Source organism: Acromyrmex echinatior, chromosome 17 (genome assembly GCF_024713525.1).
Source record: "Acromyrmex echinatior isolate Ae372 chromosome 17, ASM2471352v2, whole genome shotgun sequence".
Lineage (NCBI taxonomy): Eukaryota > Metazoa > Arthropoda > Insecta > Hymenoptera > Formicidae > Acromyrmex > Acromyrmex echinatior.
The window spans coordinates 5,036,740-5,060,073 of record NC_141868.1 but is presented as its reverse complement, the minus strand read 5'-3'; the positions used below and the strand labels follow the sequence as shown (position 1 = coordinate 5,060,073).

The following is a 23,334-nucleotide window of genomic DNA, read 5'->3' as shown; positions in this document are numbered from 1 at the left end:
CTCGTTTCGAGCATGTACATATCGATATCGTCGATCCTCTACCTCCATCCAAAAGTTTCATTTATTAACAATGATTGACCGATTTACTTGTTGGCCGGAGGCTATTCCATTACAGGATTGTACAGCAAACACGGTGGCGAAGATGTTTTTCACTCACTGGGTAGCCAGATTCGAAGTTCCACGCTTGATCACGACCGATCAAGGCTCGCAATTCGAAGCGCAGCTGTTCGACATATTAACCAAACTCATTGGCTCTAAACGTTGTCGGACAACTGCATATCACCCGGAGTCTAATGGCATCGCTCTCTAAAAACAGCATTAATGTGTCACGGTGAAACTCAATAGATTGATACACTGCCACTTTCGGTAATCTTCGACCGCCCAAGGAATTAGTGCGATATTTCGAGAACGGTGCTACGACGATAGAGTACAATCGTACGTCCTATCAGACGTACAATCAGAGCTTCTGCGGTTAAATGTGTCTGCAGTTTCTACAAACGGTAGACGCGCATAAATTTAAAAAGCTCGATGAGGTGCTGTAAAATCTCAATATTAGTCGAACGCTTTTTCCGTCATGTCGCTGACACTTACGTTGAGCGGAAAGAGCACCGTCCTCGCGGCGAACTACTTTCCCTCCATAGATTTGAGTGACGGCGATTACGAGCTCGGTCTGGTGATTTTTGAGACTTATCACATGTTACCGAATGTAAACGAATCGAACAATAAATTTTATATTGGCAAAGACGATGCAGAAATTACAATTCCCGAGGGTTCGTACGAAGTGCGAGACATAAATGAATTTTTGAAACGTATGATTTTACGGAAACGTTCGCACCGCAATGCACTTGAAACCGTTGACGTAGTGCGTGGTGACAATAACAACAACAACAACAACAACAATAATAATAACAACAACGACAATAATAACAACAACAATAACAACAACAACATCATCAACAACAATGACACTGATGATGATAATTGTGAGAGTGGAGAATACCCAATTACGCTCCGCGCAAACTACAACACGATGAGATGCGAGATTAAATGTGCATACAGAATAAACTTTGGCAATCCCAGGATTGGATCGCTGCTGGGATTCTCGTCGAAGCGTATGCTGTGACCGCGAAGATGGCACGAATCGAACATGTCGATCAACATAATGAATGTAAACGTTATCCGCGTAGAGTGTAACGTGACCGCGGGCGCGTACAGCAACGGCAAAAGCGCGCACACGATACACGAATTTTCGCCGAGCGTGCCACCAGGATATAAGATATCGGAGAGGCCGACGCAGATTATTTACCTGCCGATCACGGTACGGAGCATTACGGATCTAACGATACGCGTCGTCGACCAGAACGGACGATTGCTCGATTTTCGCGGAGAGGAGATCACCGTCAGATTGCACGTGCGACAGCGACAGCGAGCGTGAGATGCTCGTATTGAACGGAGCGGAGCGCACGCAGAGAGATAACGCATTCTTTACAAAGCTGGTAACATCACCGCTCGATAACGCTCGCTCATTCAATTGCGTCAGCAAGAAGAAACTCAGTGCGTCGAACGTTAAATTTTTACAATCTTTGGGATTCATGATGCGCAACTTTTAAGATGACTGATATCTTAAACATTAAAGATGAGCCGATCTTTGACGATCGCATCGTCAAGATTGAGACTCACACGTACTACCCGTTCGCTAATACAACATTCGGGTATAGTGACGAAATAAGAATACCCATACATCAACAGGATCTATACACACTGCCGTACGAAAGCTTTCTATATGTCGAGGGAAAAACTGACGAAGAACAAAGCGGTCCAGGATGCTCATGTGGCATTGGGAAATAATTGTGTCGCGTTCATATTTGATGAGATTCGATATGAACTCAATGGTGTGGAGATTGATCGTAATAGAAATGTGGGTATAACTAGCACGCTCAAAAACTATGTAACAGTGTCATCTGACAGAAGCGTGATTCTACAGAATGCCGGCTGGGATGCGCAGACTACTGCAGCCGGATATTTTAATTTCTGTGTACCGCTCTACGTACTGCTGGGATTTTGCGAAGATTACAAACGAGTGGTGATTAACGCTCGTCACGAGTTGATTTTAATACGAGCGCGCAACGACAACAATTGTCTGACGGGAGATCCGGTAGAGCCAACGCTCGAATTATTCAAAGTACAGTGGCGAATGCCGCATGTGTTATTGAGCGAGATAAATAAGCTGTCGATGCTGCGCGCTTTAGAGAGCGGATATCTGAGCATGGCTTTTCGCTCGTGGGATTTGTACGAATTTCCACTCTTACAGAGCACAACCAAGCATTCGTGGGCCATCAAGACGGCTACTCAGCTCGAGAAGCCGCGCTACGTTATTTTTGCTATGCAAACAGGTCGAAAAAACATCATGTCCGAGGATGTAAGTCGATTCGACGACTGCAAATTAACCAATGCGAAACTTTACCTGAATTCGGAATGTTATCCGTACGATGACTTGAATCTGGATTTTGACAAAAACAGATGTGGGATTCTGTACGAATTGTACGCGCGTTTCTGCAAGGGCTACTACGGATACGAGTATCTCGAGCCAAGTCTCACCTTTACAACTTTTTTACGTTATGGTTCATTCGTGATCATCGATTGCTCTCGACAGAACGAATCAATCAAGAGTGGCACCGTGAACGTGCGATTAGACTTTGAATGTAAAGAGGATGTACCTGCAAATACAACAGCCTATTGTCTCATCATACACGATCGCGTGATTCAGTATAATTCATTGACCAACGTTGTGCGCAAAATCACCTAAGTGTACCTCTAACACGATAAGATCTACGGTACGACTGCAATCGACTGCAGTCTTCTCGACAACATGCTCATGCCAACGTTCGTGGATCTGCAAGGATTCATCGTTAATAAGAAATTTATCGTGAAGGAAGTGGCGGTGCTGAAACAGGGGACCGTTCTCACGCATTACATTTTTACGAGTCCCGTGCCATGGAAACTTTTGACAAGATCCGACAGGTTTTGCGCCTCCTGGTTGATTGCTTATCACCATGGATTGCAATGGGAGGACGGGACGATCCCGTACAACGAGGCAAAACGTCTAATTACGATGGCTGTATTTGAAGATGATGCTGTCGTGTATGTCAAGGGACGCGAGAAACGAACGTGGCTGCGGAACTTGCTTCTGAACGATGAACGAGAACGCATTTACATTGAGACCCTGGATGCAGTTTACGAAGACATGGAATCTTTATCTAATCTAGAGGTTACTAATATTATACAATGTGGACAACATGTTAAGAATTGCGCGTTACAAAATGTTTTGAAAATATATAACTGGTGGTTGCAAAAGAATTTTTTAAATAAAAATACATTAACATATTTATTATGTAAAATATTTTAAAACTAACGTGGTTCTAATATTAACACATATAAAAAATAAGAGCATAAAAAACCACAGCACAAGTTATAGTTTGTGATATTTAATTATTATTACATTCATTAAAACATTAAACGTTTCGGCCACAATCTGGCCATCTTCAGTAATTCAATAATATTCTTAAAACGCAGAGTTACATCTAGTTGACATTAAATTCAACAGTCGAGAGTTGTAATTAAATAAACATGTTCTTTTGTATGTGAAGATGCTTCATGCAGTAATGTTACACGGTCAATTGTCATATCAAGAAAAGTGTAGAACAAGAATTTCCTGATTCTAAATGAAATTATATATATTAAAATCTTCTAGTCAGAATATAAAGAAAAAGAATCATTACCTGTTTTACAGCAAAAAAACCAAACGATGAATCTCGAATATTTCTTTTACACAGTTAGAATTTTGTCGTGACATTATGTGTTGTTATTTGTCCTATCATATATTTTACCACTGTTTATATATCTGAGTCAAAATTTTTAGAAAGTTCTAGAATTGTTTATTAACAGAAAGAGACATCCTTTTTTAGAAGAGGAAAATAAACCTCAGGCAAACCTTCCGTGTCACTTTGCTTATTGATACCACTTGATTGTTTTTTTATATGTATCATTTCCGAAATTCTTCTTTTCGCTAAAGATTGTTCTCTATCTAAAATTCTTATATTATCCCAATCTAATTCATGCATCTCATTCATACGGTGACGTGAGACCACAGAAATTTCGGAAGAAGGTTTTCTTATATCAGCCTTATGTTCTTTAATCCGAGTTTTTAATTTCCTTTTGGTTTGGCCAACATAAGAAGATTCACAGTTTAAGCAATTAATTTTATAAACTACTCCGCATTGGTCATCCTTAGGCAAAGCATCCTTTCCTGTCTTAATAAATGTATTCAATTTATTCATTGGTTTATAAGCTATATTAAAACCGTACATATGAGAAAGTTTTTTAAATTTTTCCGAAACTTTGCCCAAATATGGTAACGTGAAAAATTTTTTAGAAGTAACATTAGAGTCACATTCATTATTAATTTCTTTAAGATTTTTATCTAAATTAGTTCTGTTTTCCAACGTTTTAATTCTATTATTTATTGTAGAAAATATAAACTTTAAAGGATAACCATTACTCAGAAACGTGTGAATTAATTCAGAGATGTTTTTTTCATGAAATATAGGATGGGATAAGAATAGAATTCTATCAAATTGCCCAATAATAACTCCCCTTTTATGTTCTAACGGATGATTCGAAAAATAATTCAGATATCTCCCAGAATTGGTGGGTTTTTTATAAATATCGAAGATGATATTTCCTTCCTGTCTCATTAATTTAACATCTAGGAAATGTATGCCGTTATCATCGCCAAAGTCCACAGTAAATTTAAGCCTTTCGTGATATGAGTTAAACAATTCTAGAACTCCTTCAATTTTTTCTTTGTGTATAGCTAATAAAATATCGTCCACATAACGAAAATAAAACGATAAATTAATGTTATTCTTGGTAATGATTTCTTGTTCAAAATCTTGTAAAACAATGTTCGCCAGTATGGGGGACAAAGGAGAACCCATTGGCATGCCAAAAATCTGTTTAAATATTTTATTATCAAAACTAAAAAATGTAGAATTAATTATAATCATAATAGCTTTGATAAATTCATGTAAAGGAATCGAAGTCTTATTCTCCATAAGATTCCACCTGCGTTCAATGCTTTTTGATACTAATTCGGTCGGAATATTCGTGTACATGGAGACCACGTCAAATGATATAATACTAAAATTTGTATCAATTGCTTTTCCATTGAGTTTATTTACTAAATCAAAGCTGTTTTTAACGAAACTGAAATTTTTTATATTATTATTATCAATGATTTCCTTTAAGAAAGTCGCCAGTGGATAAAAAGCACTATTAATACAACTGACAATCAATCTCAAAGGGTGACCTTCTTTGTGAATTTTTGGCAAACCGTAAGATCTCGGAAGTTCGCCGTCCGAAACGTACAATTTTTTATATAAATTAGAATCAATGTACCCCTTATTTTTCCAATTTTTTAATAATTTACCAATTTCAACAGTTATTTTCTTCGTGGGATCTTTTTTGATTGACTCGTATGTAGTATGATCCTTAAGAATTTCATACATTTTTTCTTTATAGCTATCACGACTCATAATTACGGTGGTATTCCCTTTATCAGCTCTAGTAATCAAAATATCAGGATTCTCTGAGATGAATCGCTTAACCTCTCTTACACCTTCGTATAAAATTGAATTTTCACACGATTTACTATTACAATTCTTAATAGCTTTAAGAATTTGGACAGTTTCATTCCTAACATTTTTTCGCGTTTCATCATCAGCCCTGAAAAGATTATATTCCACGTGTTTGATGAACTCACGTGTGATACCATCCTTACTAACCACGTTATTAGGCAAATTAAACTGTTGACCTAATTGTAGTAAGGCTAAGGCTTTATCTGAAACTTTAGCATTGCTCAGATTTATCAGCCATTGTTTATTAATATTACTTATATCGAAATTGCTATTAAAACTTTCAGGAGTGATATTAATCTTGTATGATGAATGAAACTACACTTTTCTTGATATGACAATTGACCGTGTAACATTACTGCATGAAGCATCTTCACATACAAAAGAACATGTTTATTTAATTACAACTCTCGACTGTTGAATTTAATGTCAACTAGATGTAACTCTGCGTTTTAAGAATATTATTGAATTACTGAAGATGGCCAGATTGTGGCCGAAACGTTTAATGTTTTAATGAATGTAATAATAATTAAATATCACAAACTATAACTTGTGCTGTGGTTTTTTATGCTCTTATTTTTTATATGTGTTAATATTAGAACCACGTTAGTTTTAAAATATTTTTCAATTACACGAGCATTAACATGTGTAAATTAACGCAATTTTTTGACTTCATCAATTTGAATTTTGGATCACACGTATGTTTGCTTCTGAAGAAATGTGTAAAAATTCATAGAGCTAATATTTATACAAGAATACAAATTCAATTCTTAAAAACATGTATAAAGGAACGTCTAGTTCCCATTCATATGTATAAATTTACACGAAATGATAGTAATAAGCTATTCCATTCTTCGAAAGAAAGAATTGATAAACTTAAATATAATTTTATTTTTAAATATTTAAGAGTAGAATTACAAGACGCCTATAAACATCTTGGGCAAACAAAATCGGAATTATTCAACATGTGCAGAAAAATTGAAAAAATTCTACCGAATAATATATCTCATTCTTTCTTTCGAAGACAGGAATTTAACTTTGACATTATGTGGCAAAAGGAACAAGTTAGAATCGGTAAAAAAATCTCTAATTTGCGGGCTAAATACATTCGCCAAGAAATTGCGAATATAAAACGTATTAATTATAATATTACGAAATGTGTGACCTCTGAGATGAATTGTGATACTTCTTGTGCACCTTTAAAATTGAATATAGTTTCTAATAAAATCATGAATCCTGACAAAATTCATTCATCATACAAGATTAATATCACTCCTGAAAGTTTTAATAGCAATTTCGATATAAGTAATATTAATAAACAATGGCTGATAAATCTGAGCAATGCTAAAGTTTCAGATAAAGCCTTAGCCTTACTACAATTAGGTCAACAGTTTAATTTGCCTAATAACGTGGTTAGTAAGGATGGTATCACACGTGAGTTCATCAAACACGTGGAATATAATCTTTTCAGGGCTGATGATGAAACGCGAAAAAATGTTAGGAATGAAACTGTCCAAATTCTTAAAGCTATTAAGAATTGTAATAGTAAATCGTGTGAAAATTCAATTTTATACGAAGGTGTAAGAGAGGTTAAGCGATTCATCTCAGAGAATCCTGATATTTTGATTACTAGAGCTGATAAAGGGAATACCACCGTAATTATGAGTCGTGATAGCTATAAAGAAAAAATGTATGAAATTCTTAAGGATCATACTACATACGAGTCAATCAAAAAAGATCCCACGAAGAAAATAACTGTTGAAATTGGTAAATTATTAAAAAATTGGAAAAATAAGGGGTACATTGATTCTAATTTATATAAAAAATTGTACGTTTCGGACGGCGAACTTCCGAGATCTTACGGTTTGCCAAAAATTCACAAAGAAGGTCACCCTTTGAGATTGATTGTCAGTTGTATTAATAGTGCTTTTTATCCACTGGCGACTTTCTTAAAGGAAATCATTGATAATAATAATATAAAAAATTTCAGTTTCGTTAAAAACAGCTTTGATTTAGTAAATAAACTCAATGGAAAAGCAATTGATACAAATTTTAGTATTATATCATTTGACGTGGTCTCCATGTACACGAATATTCCGACCGAATTAGTATCAAAAAGCATTGAACGCAGGTGGAATCTTATGGAGAATAAGACTTCGATTCCTTTACATGAATTTATCAAAGCTATTATGATTATAATTAATTCTACATTTTTTAGTTTTGATAATAAAATATTTAAACAGATTTTTGGCATGCCAATGGGTTCTCCTTTGTCCCCCATACTGGCGAACATTGTTTTACAAGATTTTGAACAAGAAATCATTACCAAGAATAACATTAATTTATCGTTTTATTTTCGTTATGTGGACGATATTTTATTAGCTATACACAAAGAAAAAATTGAAGGAGTTCTAGAATTGTTTAACTCATATCACGAAAGGCTTAAATTTACTGTGGACTTTGGCGATGATAACGGCATACATTTCCTAGATGTTAAATTAATGAGACAGGAAGGAAATATCATCTTCGATATTTATAAAAAACCCACCAATTCTGGGAGATATCTGAATTATTTTTCGAATCATCCGTTAGAACATAAAAGGGGAGTTATTATTGGGCAATTTGATAGAATTCTATTCTTATCCCATCCTATATTTCATGAAAAAAACATCTCTGAATTAATTCACACGTTTCTGAGTAATGGTTATCCTTTAAAGTTTATATTTTCTACAATAAATAATAGAATTAAAACGTTGGAAAACAGAACTAATTTAGATAAAAATCTTAAAGAAATTAATAATGAATGTGACTCTAATGTTACTTCTAAAAAATTTTTCACGTTACCATATTTGGGCAAAGTTTCGGAAAAATTTAAAAAACTTTCTCATATGTACGGTTTTAATATAGCTTATAAACCAATGAATAAATTGAATACATTTATTAAGACAGGAAAGGATGCTTTGCCTAAGGATGACCAATGCGGAGTAGTTTATAAAATTAATTGCTTAAACTGTGAATCTTCTTATGTTGGCCAAACCAAAAGGAAATTAAAAACTCGGATTAAAGAACATAAGGCTGATATAAGAAAACCTTCTTCCGAAATTTCTGTGGTCTCACGTCACCGTATGAATGAGATGCATGAATTAGATTGGGATAATATAAGAATTTTAGATAGAGAACAATCTTTAGCGAAAAGAAGAATTTCGGAAATGATACATATAAAAAAACAATCAAGTGGTATCAATAAGCAAAGTGACACGGAAGGTTTGCCTGAGGTTTATTTTCCTCTTCTAAAAAAGGATGTCTCTTTCTGTTAATAAACAATTCTAGAACTTTCTAAAAATTTTGACTCAGATATATAAACAGTGGTAAAATATATGATAGGACAAATAACAACACATAACGTCACGACAAAATTCTAACTGTGTAAAAGAAATATTCGAGATTCATCGTTTGGTTTTTTTGCTGTAAAACAGGTAATGATTCTTTTTCTTTATATTCTGACTAGAAGATTTTAATATATATAATTTCATTTAGAATCAGGAAATTCTTGTTCTACACTTTTCTTGATATGACAATTGACCGTGTAACATTACTGCATGAAGCATCTTCACATACAAAAGAACATGTTTATTTAATTACAACTCTCGACTGTTGAATTTAATGTCAACTAGATGTAACTCTGCGTTTTAAGAATATTATTGAATTACTGAAGATGGCCAGATTGTGGCCGAAACGTTTAATGTTTTAATGAATGTAATAATAATTAAATATCACAAACTATAACTTGTGCTGTGGTTTTTTATGCTCTTATTTTTTATATGTGTTAATATTTATTATGTATTTCTTTTCCCTTCCTTTGTAATGTATAAACGTATGTATGTGTGTATAAACATATGTACGTATGTATAAATGTATGTATAAACGTATGTATAAACGTATGTATAAACGTATGTACGTATGTATAAACTTATGTACGTATGTATAAACGTACGTATGTGTGTATAAACGTATGTATAAACATATGTATGTATGTATGTATGTATAATATAAACGTATGTATAAACGTATGTATAAACATATGTATAAACGTATGTATAAACGTATGTATAAACGTATGTATAAATTCGTGACAAAGAAAATACATAGAAAGACTTGATAAAACGTGTCGCAACATGTTCGAAATTTTTGGAAAAGAGAGGGGGAGAACCTATCTTCTCTCATCGATTCCAGAAGTATTACCATTTACACGGATGCAATCAGTCTTACGATACCCGCTTGTACGAACGGTCGAAAAAATGTACGCTAAAGAGAACAGTGCATCGTACGATGTGAAGAAGGAATATAACATGTAAGTTCCAACGTTCTATACATAAAAGAAACGTTTTTTAACATTATGTATGTACACAGTACGGAGCATCGCGCAGTGCGTTTACTGAGCAGATCTGACGAATACGGGCTACAAATTTTTGGAAATTGGAATCAACGTTGGCCCACCGAGTTACGTGGAGATCGTCCTTGGAGATCATCGCGGACACGAACTATCGCTGTCTCTCGAAACATGAAGAGCCTCTACGAGCAGCGAGGAAATATTTACAAGCTGTTTCGAAATGAATACAAGGATAATTTTATAAGCGTTGGACCACTAATCGTCAGTGTTTTCATGCTGAACTATGCTACGGTCGTACGTTTCGATTCTTCATCGGTACGCATTATGATGACCGAAACGACGCTACGCCGTATGTTTGACTTTAACGGGTGTGTCGATGTAACATTCGAACGATTAGCTCGACTCATCGATACGGTAGATACCAAGTATATGCGATTCTCCAACATCGCATCTGAGAACATTATATGTGATAGCGACATCTTCAATGGACAGCAGCTCATTGATTGTGAATTATTAGCTTTAGTTTTTAATAAGTATGAAAACCGATGTAATAAGATGTAAATAAAACATTTTTTGTTAGCCTTATTTCATGTGTATTGTCTTTTACTTCCCATCCTTTGCCTCAACGCGCCAGGAAAAACCATAAAAATTGAAAAAACTGTATCATACAAAAGAAACTCGTACTCTATTAATTCTTCCATCCTTTCTTCACTCATAGCACGCGCGCTCTATCTTTCTCTAACATGCAAGCCTTTATTATCGATGCATTTTTAAAGAAAAATATGTCATGGTCAAATTCAAACCTTTATTATCAATGCATTTTTAAAGAAAAACATGGTCAAATTTTGATAACAAAAAAAGGAGCCCTATTGTGTAGGAACCCTATTGTGTAGGAGCCTAGACCTTTCCCCCTCTTTCCCCCGCGTTAGGTATCCCCCGCGTCTACAAGTACTTCCCCGCACCCCGCATTCCCCTCTAGCCCCTGGGTTAGAACCCGCCTTATATACCTACTCCAAGTTAAATCGGTCCTTATTTCAAATCAAAATCCTTTCCCTTATTTCCAAAAATTTGCGCAATTGCTAGAAGTAGCATATCTATATATATTCTAAGTCATGGGGCAAGCCGCGGGGTGAGGGGCCGGGGGGAAAACTGGGCGAGAGGAGTATTGTGGTGCGGGAGGGGCAGCCAATGAGCGAGCTGCTTTGTCCTCCCACCACCTCTCGTAGTTTTCCTCCCCGGCCCCCGTCACGGGCGCATGTGTGTGTGAGCTGGTGACGTCACGGCGTGACGCGTCGCGACGACGATCCGGCGAGCTCGGGAGCGGGCGAGCGACTGAGGGAGTTGGCGCGTTTTTTCTTCCCGCGTGCGCGCTGTCGCTCTCGCTCGCACCAACGGGTTTCTCACTCGCTGTAAATATAATATAATAATGTAATCTTACCTCCTTAAAGATACGGTAAGAATCCCCATTTTTACTGTCGCTCTCGCTCGCACCAACGTTTCGTTTGTCGCGTTCGATCGCTGTTAGTTTAATAATAAACAAAAGATAAATGGAACAATAAATAATATTTTCTCTTCCGCAGTTACACCGCGTCCTTAAGGATACGATAAGAATCCATTTTATGCAATTTTATAAATAGTTTTTTGTCTAATACCACATGCATCCTCTTTCGAGCCCTTAAAGATTTTCCGTTATGCAGTTTTGTGCAGTTCTGTCACTTTGATAGATACCACAAAGATGTGATAAGACACTATTGCATCCTCTTTCAGGATGCGTTCTCTCTCGTATGACGTTGTTTCACTCTTCATAAGGGTGTCTATTTTTATGCAGTTTTTTGCGTTCTCGATAGAAACCACATCCGTCAACATGTCCGATGGACAACAGTATATAAATGCGTATGGGCGAGGCTTTTTTTCGTCATACATATATTTTGATTTCGAACGTATTAATATTATTTGTGTACTACTACGATGGAGTCTCGAAGTAAAGAGGTTGAGGAGCTACCGATGAGATCCACTGAGAAATCGTTCGAACAACTATTAGATGAGGAAGAGGAAGAGGAAGATGTGTTCAATGAAACGTTTATGGGTTCTATAATCGATTTAATACATCAGACGTGGATTACGAATACGTTTGTAAAAAATCTGCGAATGATGATTGGATGTATACAGACCTATATGGTACATCAGCGAAAGATAGATCCGAATACGATACGTATGAGGGAGGCAAAGACGATGAAAGATGCATTAATGTCATTTTTTAACGTATTGAAAACGAGAGGTTTGCTGAATTCTACGTATTCTGTGGAAGAGCTGGATCGTTTCCTCTCTACCTCCGAGAGCAAAGTGTTACATCATTTGTTTATGGAAGATTTCATGACGAGAAATACATACTTCGAATGGTTACACGATCTGAAGGAATACGTTAGATGTCACATGGCGATACTTATCGATGCGCCGAACATCGATCGTGAGATTTTTGCATCGTCAGGAGAATCGACATTTGGAGGTATGGACGCGCTTTTTGCTTCAATCTCGAAACAGTAAAACGATGGAATATCCCAATACATGACAAAATTGGAAGCTGTACACCGTGAGCACTCCGGAAGGACAGATTGGAGGCATCAGTTGATTCGCGTAGATTTGTATGACATTCATGATATTAAGAATAAGGAAAAACGTCAATGATGGAAATATGCAAAAATGAGAACATAATTTGTGACATCTTCCTCTAGAGATCGTAAGCAGCAAGTGGTGAATCGGCTTTTGGATTGGGTAGCTGACGATTTGAGGAAAGTACCATCGCTAATGAAGGAAAAGAAAAACGTATTGTAAAAAAATATATAGGAGAGAGGAAAAGACGCATACGATAATCACATATTATATCTACTACTTACGCATATCCTACATAGCTATCTCACTTTTACGTACGATTGTTTCCTTCACAGAGAGAACACAGGATATGAAGAGAGACGCACCGCGCGATTGCCACATTGGCGTGGTTTAATCGTATGTGGTGACATATATATATATATATATATATATATATATATATATATATCGAAGTCATGGTGCCGACATTCGTCGATTTACAAGGTACAGTTCGTATTTCTGGTTTATTTATTTTACAAAACGTGTGTATTATGTGTATTATATGTGATTTTTTTTGTTAAAGGATTCGTCGTGGGTGAACGATTCGTCGTGAAGGAGGTGGCAGTGCTGAAAAATGGCGGAATAATGCATTATATTTTTACGTGCCCGATGCCATGGCGTTTCTTGACGAAGAAAGATCAGTCGCACGCCTCATGGCTGATGGCGCATCATCACGGATTGCGATGGAACGACGGGGTGGTGCCGTATCGTATGGAGCAGCGTTTGATCGCTGAAGCTGTCAGTGGAGAGAGCCATGATGATGCACTTATTTATGTGAAAGGTCTCGAGAAACGGGGGTGGTTAGTGGACATTCTAAACAACGACAATGTCATAGTCGAAACGATCGACAATCATTTCAATGACATTGAATCGTTGGAAAATCTAGACTCTATTAATACGTTTCGGTGTGGAAGACACAGTAACCGTGCGCATTACAAAATATACAATCAGTATAAAAAATATCAAAATGAATAGTAGTACGTATTTTTTATACATTATGACGATTTATTATGATTCTTTTATATATATTATGATGTATGTACTAATTTTAGTTTGCATTTTATTAAAAGTAAAAAGAAAAACATGTGAATAATGGATTTCTTTCCTTACACGTATCCTTGTGTGTGTGTGTGTGCGCGCGCGCGCGCGCGCGTGTGTGTGTGTGTGTGTGTGTGTGAGAATACAACATCCTTTGAATGTGATAGGATGCGTCGTATTTTTATACGCGTATTATTTGTAAAAGATAAGATGGGCTTGCGGTTTGTTGTTTCCGACGAAGGAACGATATATAAGTGCACGGGGTAAGGTTCTTCTCACAGTGATTTTAATATGTTAAGCGATAGCGATAGCGATAGCGATAATAGTCCGAACGAGAGTACGGACAGCGATCCGTCAAGTGCGGTTTCGGATGTAGGTAGTGATATGTACTGTTACGAGCGTATGGTATCGAGTCCTACGTTGGTTACATCTTGCATAAAGGAGAAGAAGTGTTGGAACTTAGCCACACACCATTTACGGAGAGAGATTGGGAATCATTGTTCGCGAGAAATTTTATGGATTCAAAGTGCGGTAGTTGTTGTTGATGATCGTACAAGAAGGTACGAAAACGCAGCTATGAAAGGTGTGCGAATCAATGACATTGGAAGGATGTATAAAAAGATTAAATTCGACATACCTAGAGATAGTTGCGGTGAGACGCTCTGATTCACGTGTAAGCGAGGGTAGTGATTTTTATTTAATATAGAGAGAGATGGATGAGGAGGTGGAAGATCTTTTTCATCGTGCGATGAGTATCGATACGGCGGACACGTATCGAGTATGGGAGGAAAAATGTAATGAATGTCTCGATTTCTTGCGGAAGACGTGTCGAAGCGGTAAACGTCGACGAACATCTGCCGGAGTTGTAAATGCAGCGATCGCTCGACTAACACGATTGGAAGGTTTGAGAAATGTCCTACGACATCGTTTTGAACATGTGGGCACTGGCTATGTCGAATCGCAAAAAAAGAGGGGGATTCTCGATGTTGGAGATCGAAACAGCTTTTAACAATCGCGTATTGACTGGTGTGGTGTTGAATTCGAATTACATCGAACCTCGACAGAGATTTCTCGATGACGCGAGAGATATCGTTCTCGACGCGATAATCTTCAGAGACATATTTGTTTGAAAGTGAATACAATATTCAATGGTGAGTTCGTTGCGGATGCTAAGAGATCTGTTAAGAGTATTACTACGAAAAATCACGAGCTTTTCGACACATCCGATCTGCGAGAGTGGTACGATAAACACGTGACAGATAATACTTTAACGGCATTGGAGGAATTTCAGGAACGTGACAGTGGATGGGCGCTATCACGTATATTGAATCTGATTGTAAATGTTAACAATATAATCCTATGCATGCGGGATGTTGGGTGGAGCTGCCGCGAGAAATTATGCTGAGGAAGGCGGTAATCAATGTGCATTTGATAGACAATGCGTGTTTCGCTTGATCGGTGGTTGCCGCTCTGTATCCAGTTCAAAGTCATGTGAATAGGAAATCATCGTATCCGGATTATACTACTGTGTTAAATCTTGAGGGTATCGAGTTCCCTGTTACCTTAAATCAAATTACAAAATTTGAACTTTTGAACGATATATCTATCAACGTATTTACCGAGCGAAAGAGGGATGGAAAAAAAGACGATGGCAATGTAATCGTTCCTCTTCGTCTAACCAAAGAGAAGAAAGAGAAACGTAAATCTGTTGTACCTGCAAGAGTCGAGACGCGACGACGACGAAAACGTTATCGCTCATTTCACATGGATTAAAGATCTGTCACGATTGATAGGTTCGCAATTGAGCAAGAATACAGGAAAGAAGTATCTGTGCGATAGGTGGGTATACTAATTGTTTTGTATATATATATATATATATATATATATATAGTTGTGTAACGCGTACGATTTGTTACCTTACAGATGTCTGCATTACTTTTATACGAGCGAGAAGTTGTCGCTTCACATCGTTGACTGTACTACGACGAACGATTGTGCTGTTATTCTTCCGAATGAGAACGATAAGTGGATATCGTTTCGTGATCATAATAAGAAGGAGCGGCTTCTCTTTGTGGTTTATGCAGATTTGGAGTGTATACTGGAGAAGAAGAGGACCAACATTTCGAGATTTATCTATCAGCATCACAAGGTTTTCAGCGTAAGGTACTACATACGTTGTGTATACGATGAGACTGCGTCGATGTACAAATCTTATCGCGGTGAGGATTGCGTATCGTGGTTTGTCAAGGAATTATACGATTTGACGCATCGTGCGAAAACAATATTCGACAATAATGTGACTATGGCGGAATTTACATCGAACATCGAGTGGAAAAAATTTCGAAACGCGACTCACTGACATATCTGCGAAAGACCATTTGAGGAAGGAGATGTGCGCGTACGCGATCACTGTCATTTGACCGGACGTTACAGAGGTCCCGCACATTCACGTTGCAATTTACATTATCAGGATACATACGTTATTCCTGTATTCTTTCACAATTTGGCAGGTTACGACGTTCATTTTATCATAAAAGATATTGCTAACAGTTTTGCGGGTAGAGTTGACGTGTTACCTATAACGAAAGAAAATTATATAATATATCGTTTACGAAACATGTCGGGGATACAGTAAACTCTAAATGGGGAAAGGACGGTGTGAAAGTACGCTTTGTAGATTCGTTTAAATTTCTCAATACTAGTCTCGAAAAATTGGTATCATATCTCGATAAGAGTAAATTGAAAATCACGCGATCGGAATTTTCCAATCTTGACGCTGAGGATTTCGATTTGCTTACGCGGAAAGGAGTGTTTCCATACGAGTACATCGACAGCGTCGATAAGCTAGATGAGACTAGTTTACCATCGCGTGAATTGTTTTACAGTTCGTTGACTGACGAGACCGCTTCCGATGACGATTATCAACACGCGACAAACGTTTGGCAACGTTTCCGCATAGAGACTCTCGGCGATTACAGTGATTTGTATCTTAAGATGTGCTTTTATTAGCAGATGTTTTTGAAAATTTTCGTGATATGTGTATCGATAGTTACGGATTGGATCCAACGTACTATTACTTTACCGGGATATACGTGGGTCGCTATGTTGAAATACTGGTATTCGATTCGAATTACTCACCGACATTGACATGTTTGTGGAACATGGTATACGCGGTGGTTTAAGTCAATGTTCGCATAGATACGCGCAAGCTAATAACAAGTACAATGCATCTTCGTACGATCTTTCGAAACCTTCGACGTACCTCATGTACTTCGATGTGAACAATCTGTACGGTTGGGCGATGTCCGAATCCTTACCGTACGGAGAATTTCAATGGGTCGACGACATCGAGCGCTTTGACGTAATGTCAGTGTCGTCAGACTCCGTTGTCGGTTATATTCTAGAGGTCGATCTTGCGTATCCGCAAAACATACACGACGCTCATGCAGACCTTCCATTCTGCCCCAATGCGAACGGCCTCCCGGAAAACGGAATGACAAACTATTGGCCACTCTTTACGATAAGGAATGCTATATCGTGCACTATCGCAATTTACAACAATGTATTCAGCATGGATTACACGTAAAAAAAATTCATCGAATATTATAATTCGCACAATCCCTATGGCTTCGCGGATATATTGAACTTAATACGAGATTTAGAATACTCGCGAATAACGATTTTGAGAAAAATCTTTACAAATTGATGAATAATGCGGTATTTGGAAAAACGATGGAGAACGTACGCGATCATGTTGACGTTCGACTCATAACGCGTTGGGATGGGAGACACGGTGCGGAAGCGATGATAGCGAAACCGAATTTTCACAGTAGAAGTGTTTTTTCTGAAAATCTGATCGCTGTTGAATTGCGCAAACTCGAGGTGAAATTAAATAAACCGATATACGTAGGTATGTGCATTCTCGAGATATCTAAATTGCGTTTGTATGAATTTCACTATGAATACATGATACCATTGTATCACGATAGATGTAAGATTATGTACATGGACACGGATAGCTTAATTTATCTTTTAGAATGTAAGAATGTGTACGAGAATATTAAGCGTGATATCGCGAGATTCGACACGAGTGATTATCCTGAGAGAAATGCATATGATGTTCCACGCGCTAACAATAAAGTACCCGGTTTAATGAAAGATGAAAATAATGGTGCGATTATGTCGGAATTCATAGGACTCAGAGCGAAGATGTACGCATTGAGAGTGACCGGAAAGAGCGATACGAAGAGAATAAAGGGTATCAAGAAAAAGGTAGTCGCGAAAACGATCACTTTCGACGATTATGCGCGATGTTTGAACGATGCGACGGTACAGTCGAGACGTCAGTCATGCATACGATCAACGTTGCACGAAGTTTACACAGTGTCTGAATTGAAGCTCGCTCTTAGTCCGTACGATAACAAGCGGTACGTCGTACCCGAATCGGTCGCTACTGTACCTTGGGGACATTATAAAATACTTCTGTAATGCACTGTAGTTTTTTTAGTTTTTTTATTGTAATAAATAAAAAAAAATTACAATACATTTGTTTTATCTATCCAAGAATTATGTGAATTGTCCATTCCTAACCATTTCACGTACACCTCGTTTCCTCGTTTGCGTAGTATTTTTTCCATGAGATAAACGTCCGGATTAGAGACTCGCTGCAATTCGTGTTCGTAGAATCCACCAGCTATCGGCTTTCCTTGATAATCTTTCAATAGATACGTTGCAGGATTCGTACGTTGTGTTTTAACGATGTAAAAAATCTCGGTGAACCAATTGGGTATATAACCCTTTTCAAAAATTGTCTTGAATTTACTAATACGTACTGGATCGCCTACCTTGAATCTCGTTGGAGCGGCAATTTTTACATGACTGTATACCGTCGACAAGAGTCGTTTTGCAACGACGGGAGTTACGTCTATCGGTCGTATCCCAATAGTTTACGATGATTATAATCTGACAATAGACGCGGTAGCTCGTCGATCCATTTGTCGAGCCGTTTAACGTGAATGTTTTCCACATGTTATTCTTGAGTGTACGATTGAATCATTCCACTACCGACGCTTTCATCACCGAATACGTCGAATAATGATTTATGTTGTATCTTTTCACAATTTTTTCTGCACGGTAGTGTTGTAAAATTCCTTTCCTTGATCTGTCTGCAGATATCGTTCGTCCTCGCGAAATATTTTGGATAACGCTGCGGCTACGTCGCTTCCGTTCTTGCTCTTGAGCAGTAGAGCCCATGCGTATTTACTCAAAACATCGATAACGGTTAAAATGTAATTGTAACCTTTGTTGAATCGCGCGTAGGGACGCATCTCGACGCGACGACGTGGAAAATTTCTTCGCGCGGGCGCGTGGAGTTCTTTCACGAGTTTTGTTTCTCGACACTCATCTATCTTTCTCTCTTTCTTTGTTGTGACAGGAAACGAGCCTCGCGCGTATCTTTTAAATCAGGTACCCTCGATTCAGATGCCGAATCTCGTTCTCGTTACGCACTTTCTTTGATATTGTCGACGCAGATCACCTACACCGCGATGCAGTATCTGCATATCGTTGGACACTTTCCGAAGTGCGAGTACGATCGTATCTCTCTCTAACGTCTCTTTCGTCACTATGTTATTCATTCGTTGACGCAGATCAGTTACACCTCGATGAATCTCATCAGACACTTTTGTCGATAGCGCGTTTACACTTTTCGAGACTTCCTCCACGTTCTTTCGCACTTTTTCCACATCGTTCGAGATATCTTTCTGCGTATCCGGAAGCGCGCGCACGATCGTATCTCTCCTGATCGTTTTAAACGATTTCTCCAATGTCTCGTTGGTCACTACATTTTTCATTCGTATCGTTATACCTCGATTCAAATGCTGAATCTCGTCAGACATTCTCGTCACATTTTTTTCCACGTTTCTTCGCACCTTCTCTACATCTCTCGCTATGCACTTCCTGTACATCTCTCCTTATCGTTCTAAATGATTCCTCGATCTCGTTTCGCGTATCTCGAAGCGTACGCTCGACGTAGCTTTTGTTTACCACATCGGTGTCGAATTCCGGCGCGGCTACGTGTTTTATTTTTCGCTCCTTCGCGTCGTAATGATCCGGATTCAGACAAAGCTCATTGTCGTGCACGTAATTTCGTAAAGATTCTATCGACGATCGCGATTTTTCGATTTCGTTTCCCCTCATAGACATACCAAATTTATTCACAGACATCATATCGAGTTCGCGCGAATTTGATCACTGTCGCGATTTTCGTCACAACGATTCACTTTATAATTAACCCAGCTTCGCGAAGTTCTTCGATTATCGACAATATTTCGTTGTCGTGAGCATTATTACCCGCTCTACGAGAAGCATCGAACAATTGAAGACGATCCACCAACTCATTGGGGTCGTCCCAATAAACGTAATCTATTTCGTTGTCGGTCAATTTCGCACCGGATAGTATATTTGTCTTTATACCTGAACCAATAGTGCCACTGGTCTTACGATGAGTAACTAAGAGCGGAGCGATAATGTTTTTGTATTTGTGTCCCTTGTTACTCTTAATAGGCATTCTGGCGTCATTGTGACGTCTGTGAGCATTCGTCATTAATAATATATGTTTGTATGTTTGTTTATCATTCTCTGTGTAGATAGCGTCGTTTGGAATCTTGAAGATCAGCTCGTATAGACCTGGTATACCTTTGTACCTCCGTCTATGATTATAGTGTCATCCGTATTTACGTCAAATTTTTTACTACCTAACATCGTACCGTTTTCATCAAAATAAACACCGTAGATAAGATCGATTTCGTTTTTTGCATCACCAATTAAAAGAGTATTTACGTATATTTGTCCTAACGGTCCTAATTGACTTTGCAATCTCTGACGACCTTGAGGTGTATTGAGGTGTGAACAACACCTGTCTGACAGACGTTTCGAGCGACGACGGATCATCATCGGTTTTAAAAATTTCTTCGTCCCGTAAGTTAAATGGAGTTACCTGTTGTTGTTGTTGTTGTTGTTGTTGTTGTTGTGATTCTATTGGTGTCGAATGAATTATGGACGAATCAAACATAACGTTTGATCGTTTCTTTTTATTTGTTTGTTTGTTCCATGGAAGAGTTGGGGAGTAGTTTGTGTTGGAATCGCATCATCATCATCGTCATCATCATTATTATCCTCATCATCGTTGTACTCACGTTTATTCTTTTGCTTACTCTCCGTAAACTTAGTGTCAAATGGTTTATCTCCACGTTCAGTGTTTCCAGCAATTTGTTTCAACGGTTCGATAATAGATTTTAATTGTTTCTCCAGAACGATCTCATTCTCCATTATGCCAGTCTTCAATGCTCGGTGTTTCTTACGAATCGACGCGCGAGTCTTCGCGATCAGTTTTGCTGTTTTCTCCCGTTCAGAGATACTTTTCGTTCTGACCATCTTATTGTAATGTCAAAGAGGTACTGCTCACTTTTTTTTACAAAAAAAAAACACTACAAATGATTTTTTTACACTACAGCGAAATCGTTGAATCCTCGTCTATATCTACCGTTGCGTAACGCGCTATCTTTGTCTACTACCACAAAATCGTATTTGTGTTGCCAACATAAATGGCACAACGTGCAAAAATTTTCATACGATATATCGGTGTTCACGTGATCGTTATAAATGTGTTTTAAATTGGTACCGTCTTGTTTGAATAGTATCAAAAAATTTGCATTATCGCGTATCAAATGTTTCGGTATTTTTGCATACGTTTGACAGAGATAAAAATAATCAATGTTCGTATGACCCATAGAAAAATATTCTCTAATAGTATTCTGATTATCGCAAGCCACATCATCGAATACAAATATTGAATTGGGAAGTGCCTCCTTCGGTGGTATGACGCGATTGTTGGAAAAAGCGTGGTAACCGATACCATTTATCGATTCGAGTAATTCTTCCAAATATCGATATTTCGGTTGAAAGAGAGATTTCGAATACACGTATACGTTTTCGAAACGTATACCATGTGGACTTTTTATTAAACTTATCAAAGCGTTTGTTTTACCACAATTGGACGGTCCGCAAATGATGCAACGAATTGTATTCGGTAGTAAAGGGCCATGTCTACGAATTTCTCCAACCGTTTCATCGGACATGAGTCGCGCCTTGCGGTCGAGATTCGACACTCCTATCGCCCGTGATTGTCGTACGAATCGCATTTACTTGTGTAACGCGCGTGCGCGATGTAACGCGAGCGAGTTTTTTCAGCACTATTTATATCCCCGAGCAGGCACTCGATCCGCACAGTTTTACTGTAAAGAGCAATCGTCGTCGTTGTTGTTGTTATCGCAAAAAATGTTTTTTTTACTAATGGATAAACGTCGGATTCTCGATTTTACCGCCGAGCAATTGCAATACATACCAAAGATTGTTCTTCTACAGGAATTTGAGAATTACGTGGAGCTATTGTGGGATCGATTACCCGAACATTTAAAAACGGATCCTGAAGTGCAACGCTATCGTCCGTGTACAGAGCATTACAATCGTTCGTGGCAACGAACACATATAGACGATCAGCCACCACTTATCAAAAATTGCGACATATGTCATATGAAATAAGATAGCGTGGAGGAGGGAATGATTCCTGCGTATGGAGCAGGTTTATTTGACAAGGCGATAAACGCGCTTTCGTTTGAAGTACATATACCTGGTTATCAATTTTGTGGGCCCAGTACTCGTCTCGCGAAAAGACTAGCGCGTGGTGATCGAGGTATAAATCGATTAGACGCGGCGTGTCGCGAACACGATATCGCCTATTCGCGAAGCAACGATCTCGCCGATCGTCACATTGCCGATCGAGTTCTCGCCGAAAAAGCGCGCGAATGTATAACAGCGAATGATTCGACGTTTGGTGAGAAAACTGCCGCGACCGCTGTATGGGTAGCTATGAAAGCAAAAACGAAATTAGGAATGGTTATGAAAAGAAGGAAAAAAAAACGAAAAGGAAGAGACTACTTCGAAACGCGGAGGTTTCCTACCGATTTTACCAATGTTGGGTGCACTCGGGTCTTTGATCGGTGGAGCGGCGAGCGTAGCGAGAGCTGTAAGCGATCGCAAAGCTGCTCGACGTCAGACGGAAGGCCGCGGACTGTATCTAGCGCCCTACAAACGTAGTGGTGGTGGTAACGTGAGGAAAAGAAAGGCAAGAGATAAAAAAAAACATCGTGGAAGGAAACATTAGAGACTCTTAAAATACCGCTCTCCGGTATCACAACGAACGAACAGTTGAGTCGTGCGGCGTATCGTTTGCGTTTACCATTCTTCAGAGGTGTGTTTATGCGTGACGCGTTACCGACGAAACCACATCGTAATGAAAGCGGTATCGTAAATCTCAATAATTCGGAAAATGCTGAAACACACTGGGTTGCTTATGCGAAAAAGGGAAATAATGCAGTTTACTTCGATGGTTTTGGCAATCTTAGACCATCGAGGGAACTCGAACACTATCTCGGAAGCAACGTAACGTATAATCGTCACTCTTATCAAACGTTCGATCAGAGTATTTGTGGAGTCAGTTGTGTC

General features: G+C 38.2%; 2 protein-coding genes and 1 pseudogene across 2 annotated transcripts in view; 2 read left to right on the top strand and 1 right to left on the bottom strand.

The window, feature by feature from the left end:
* LOC147906885 (uncharacterized) overlaps positions 1 to 23,334 on the bottom strand; it is a 365,738-nt gene that overhangs the window by 254,747 nt on the left and 87,657 nt on the right. The gene's annotated exons all lie outside the window — the stretch shown is intronic.
* LOC147906891 (uncharacterized) lies at positions 1,600 to 2,738 on the top strand (annotated as a pseudogene).
* LOC147906890 (uncharacterized) lies at positions 2,731 to 3,568 on the top strand. The gene has a single exon (XM_087415208.1). It carries the CDS (start codon positions 2,870 to 2,872, stop codon positions 3,404 to 3,406), a length of 537 nt encoding a protein of 178 aa, XP_087271334.1. The 5' UTR covers positions 2,731 to 2,869; the 3' UTR covers positions 3,407 to 3,568.

What these genes read in the sequence shown, in the direction of transcription:
- LOC147906890 (XM_087415208.1), top strand. Translation starts at nt 2,870, where the DNA reads ATGCTCATGCCAACGTTCGTGGATCTGCAAGGATTCATCGTTAATAAG.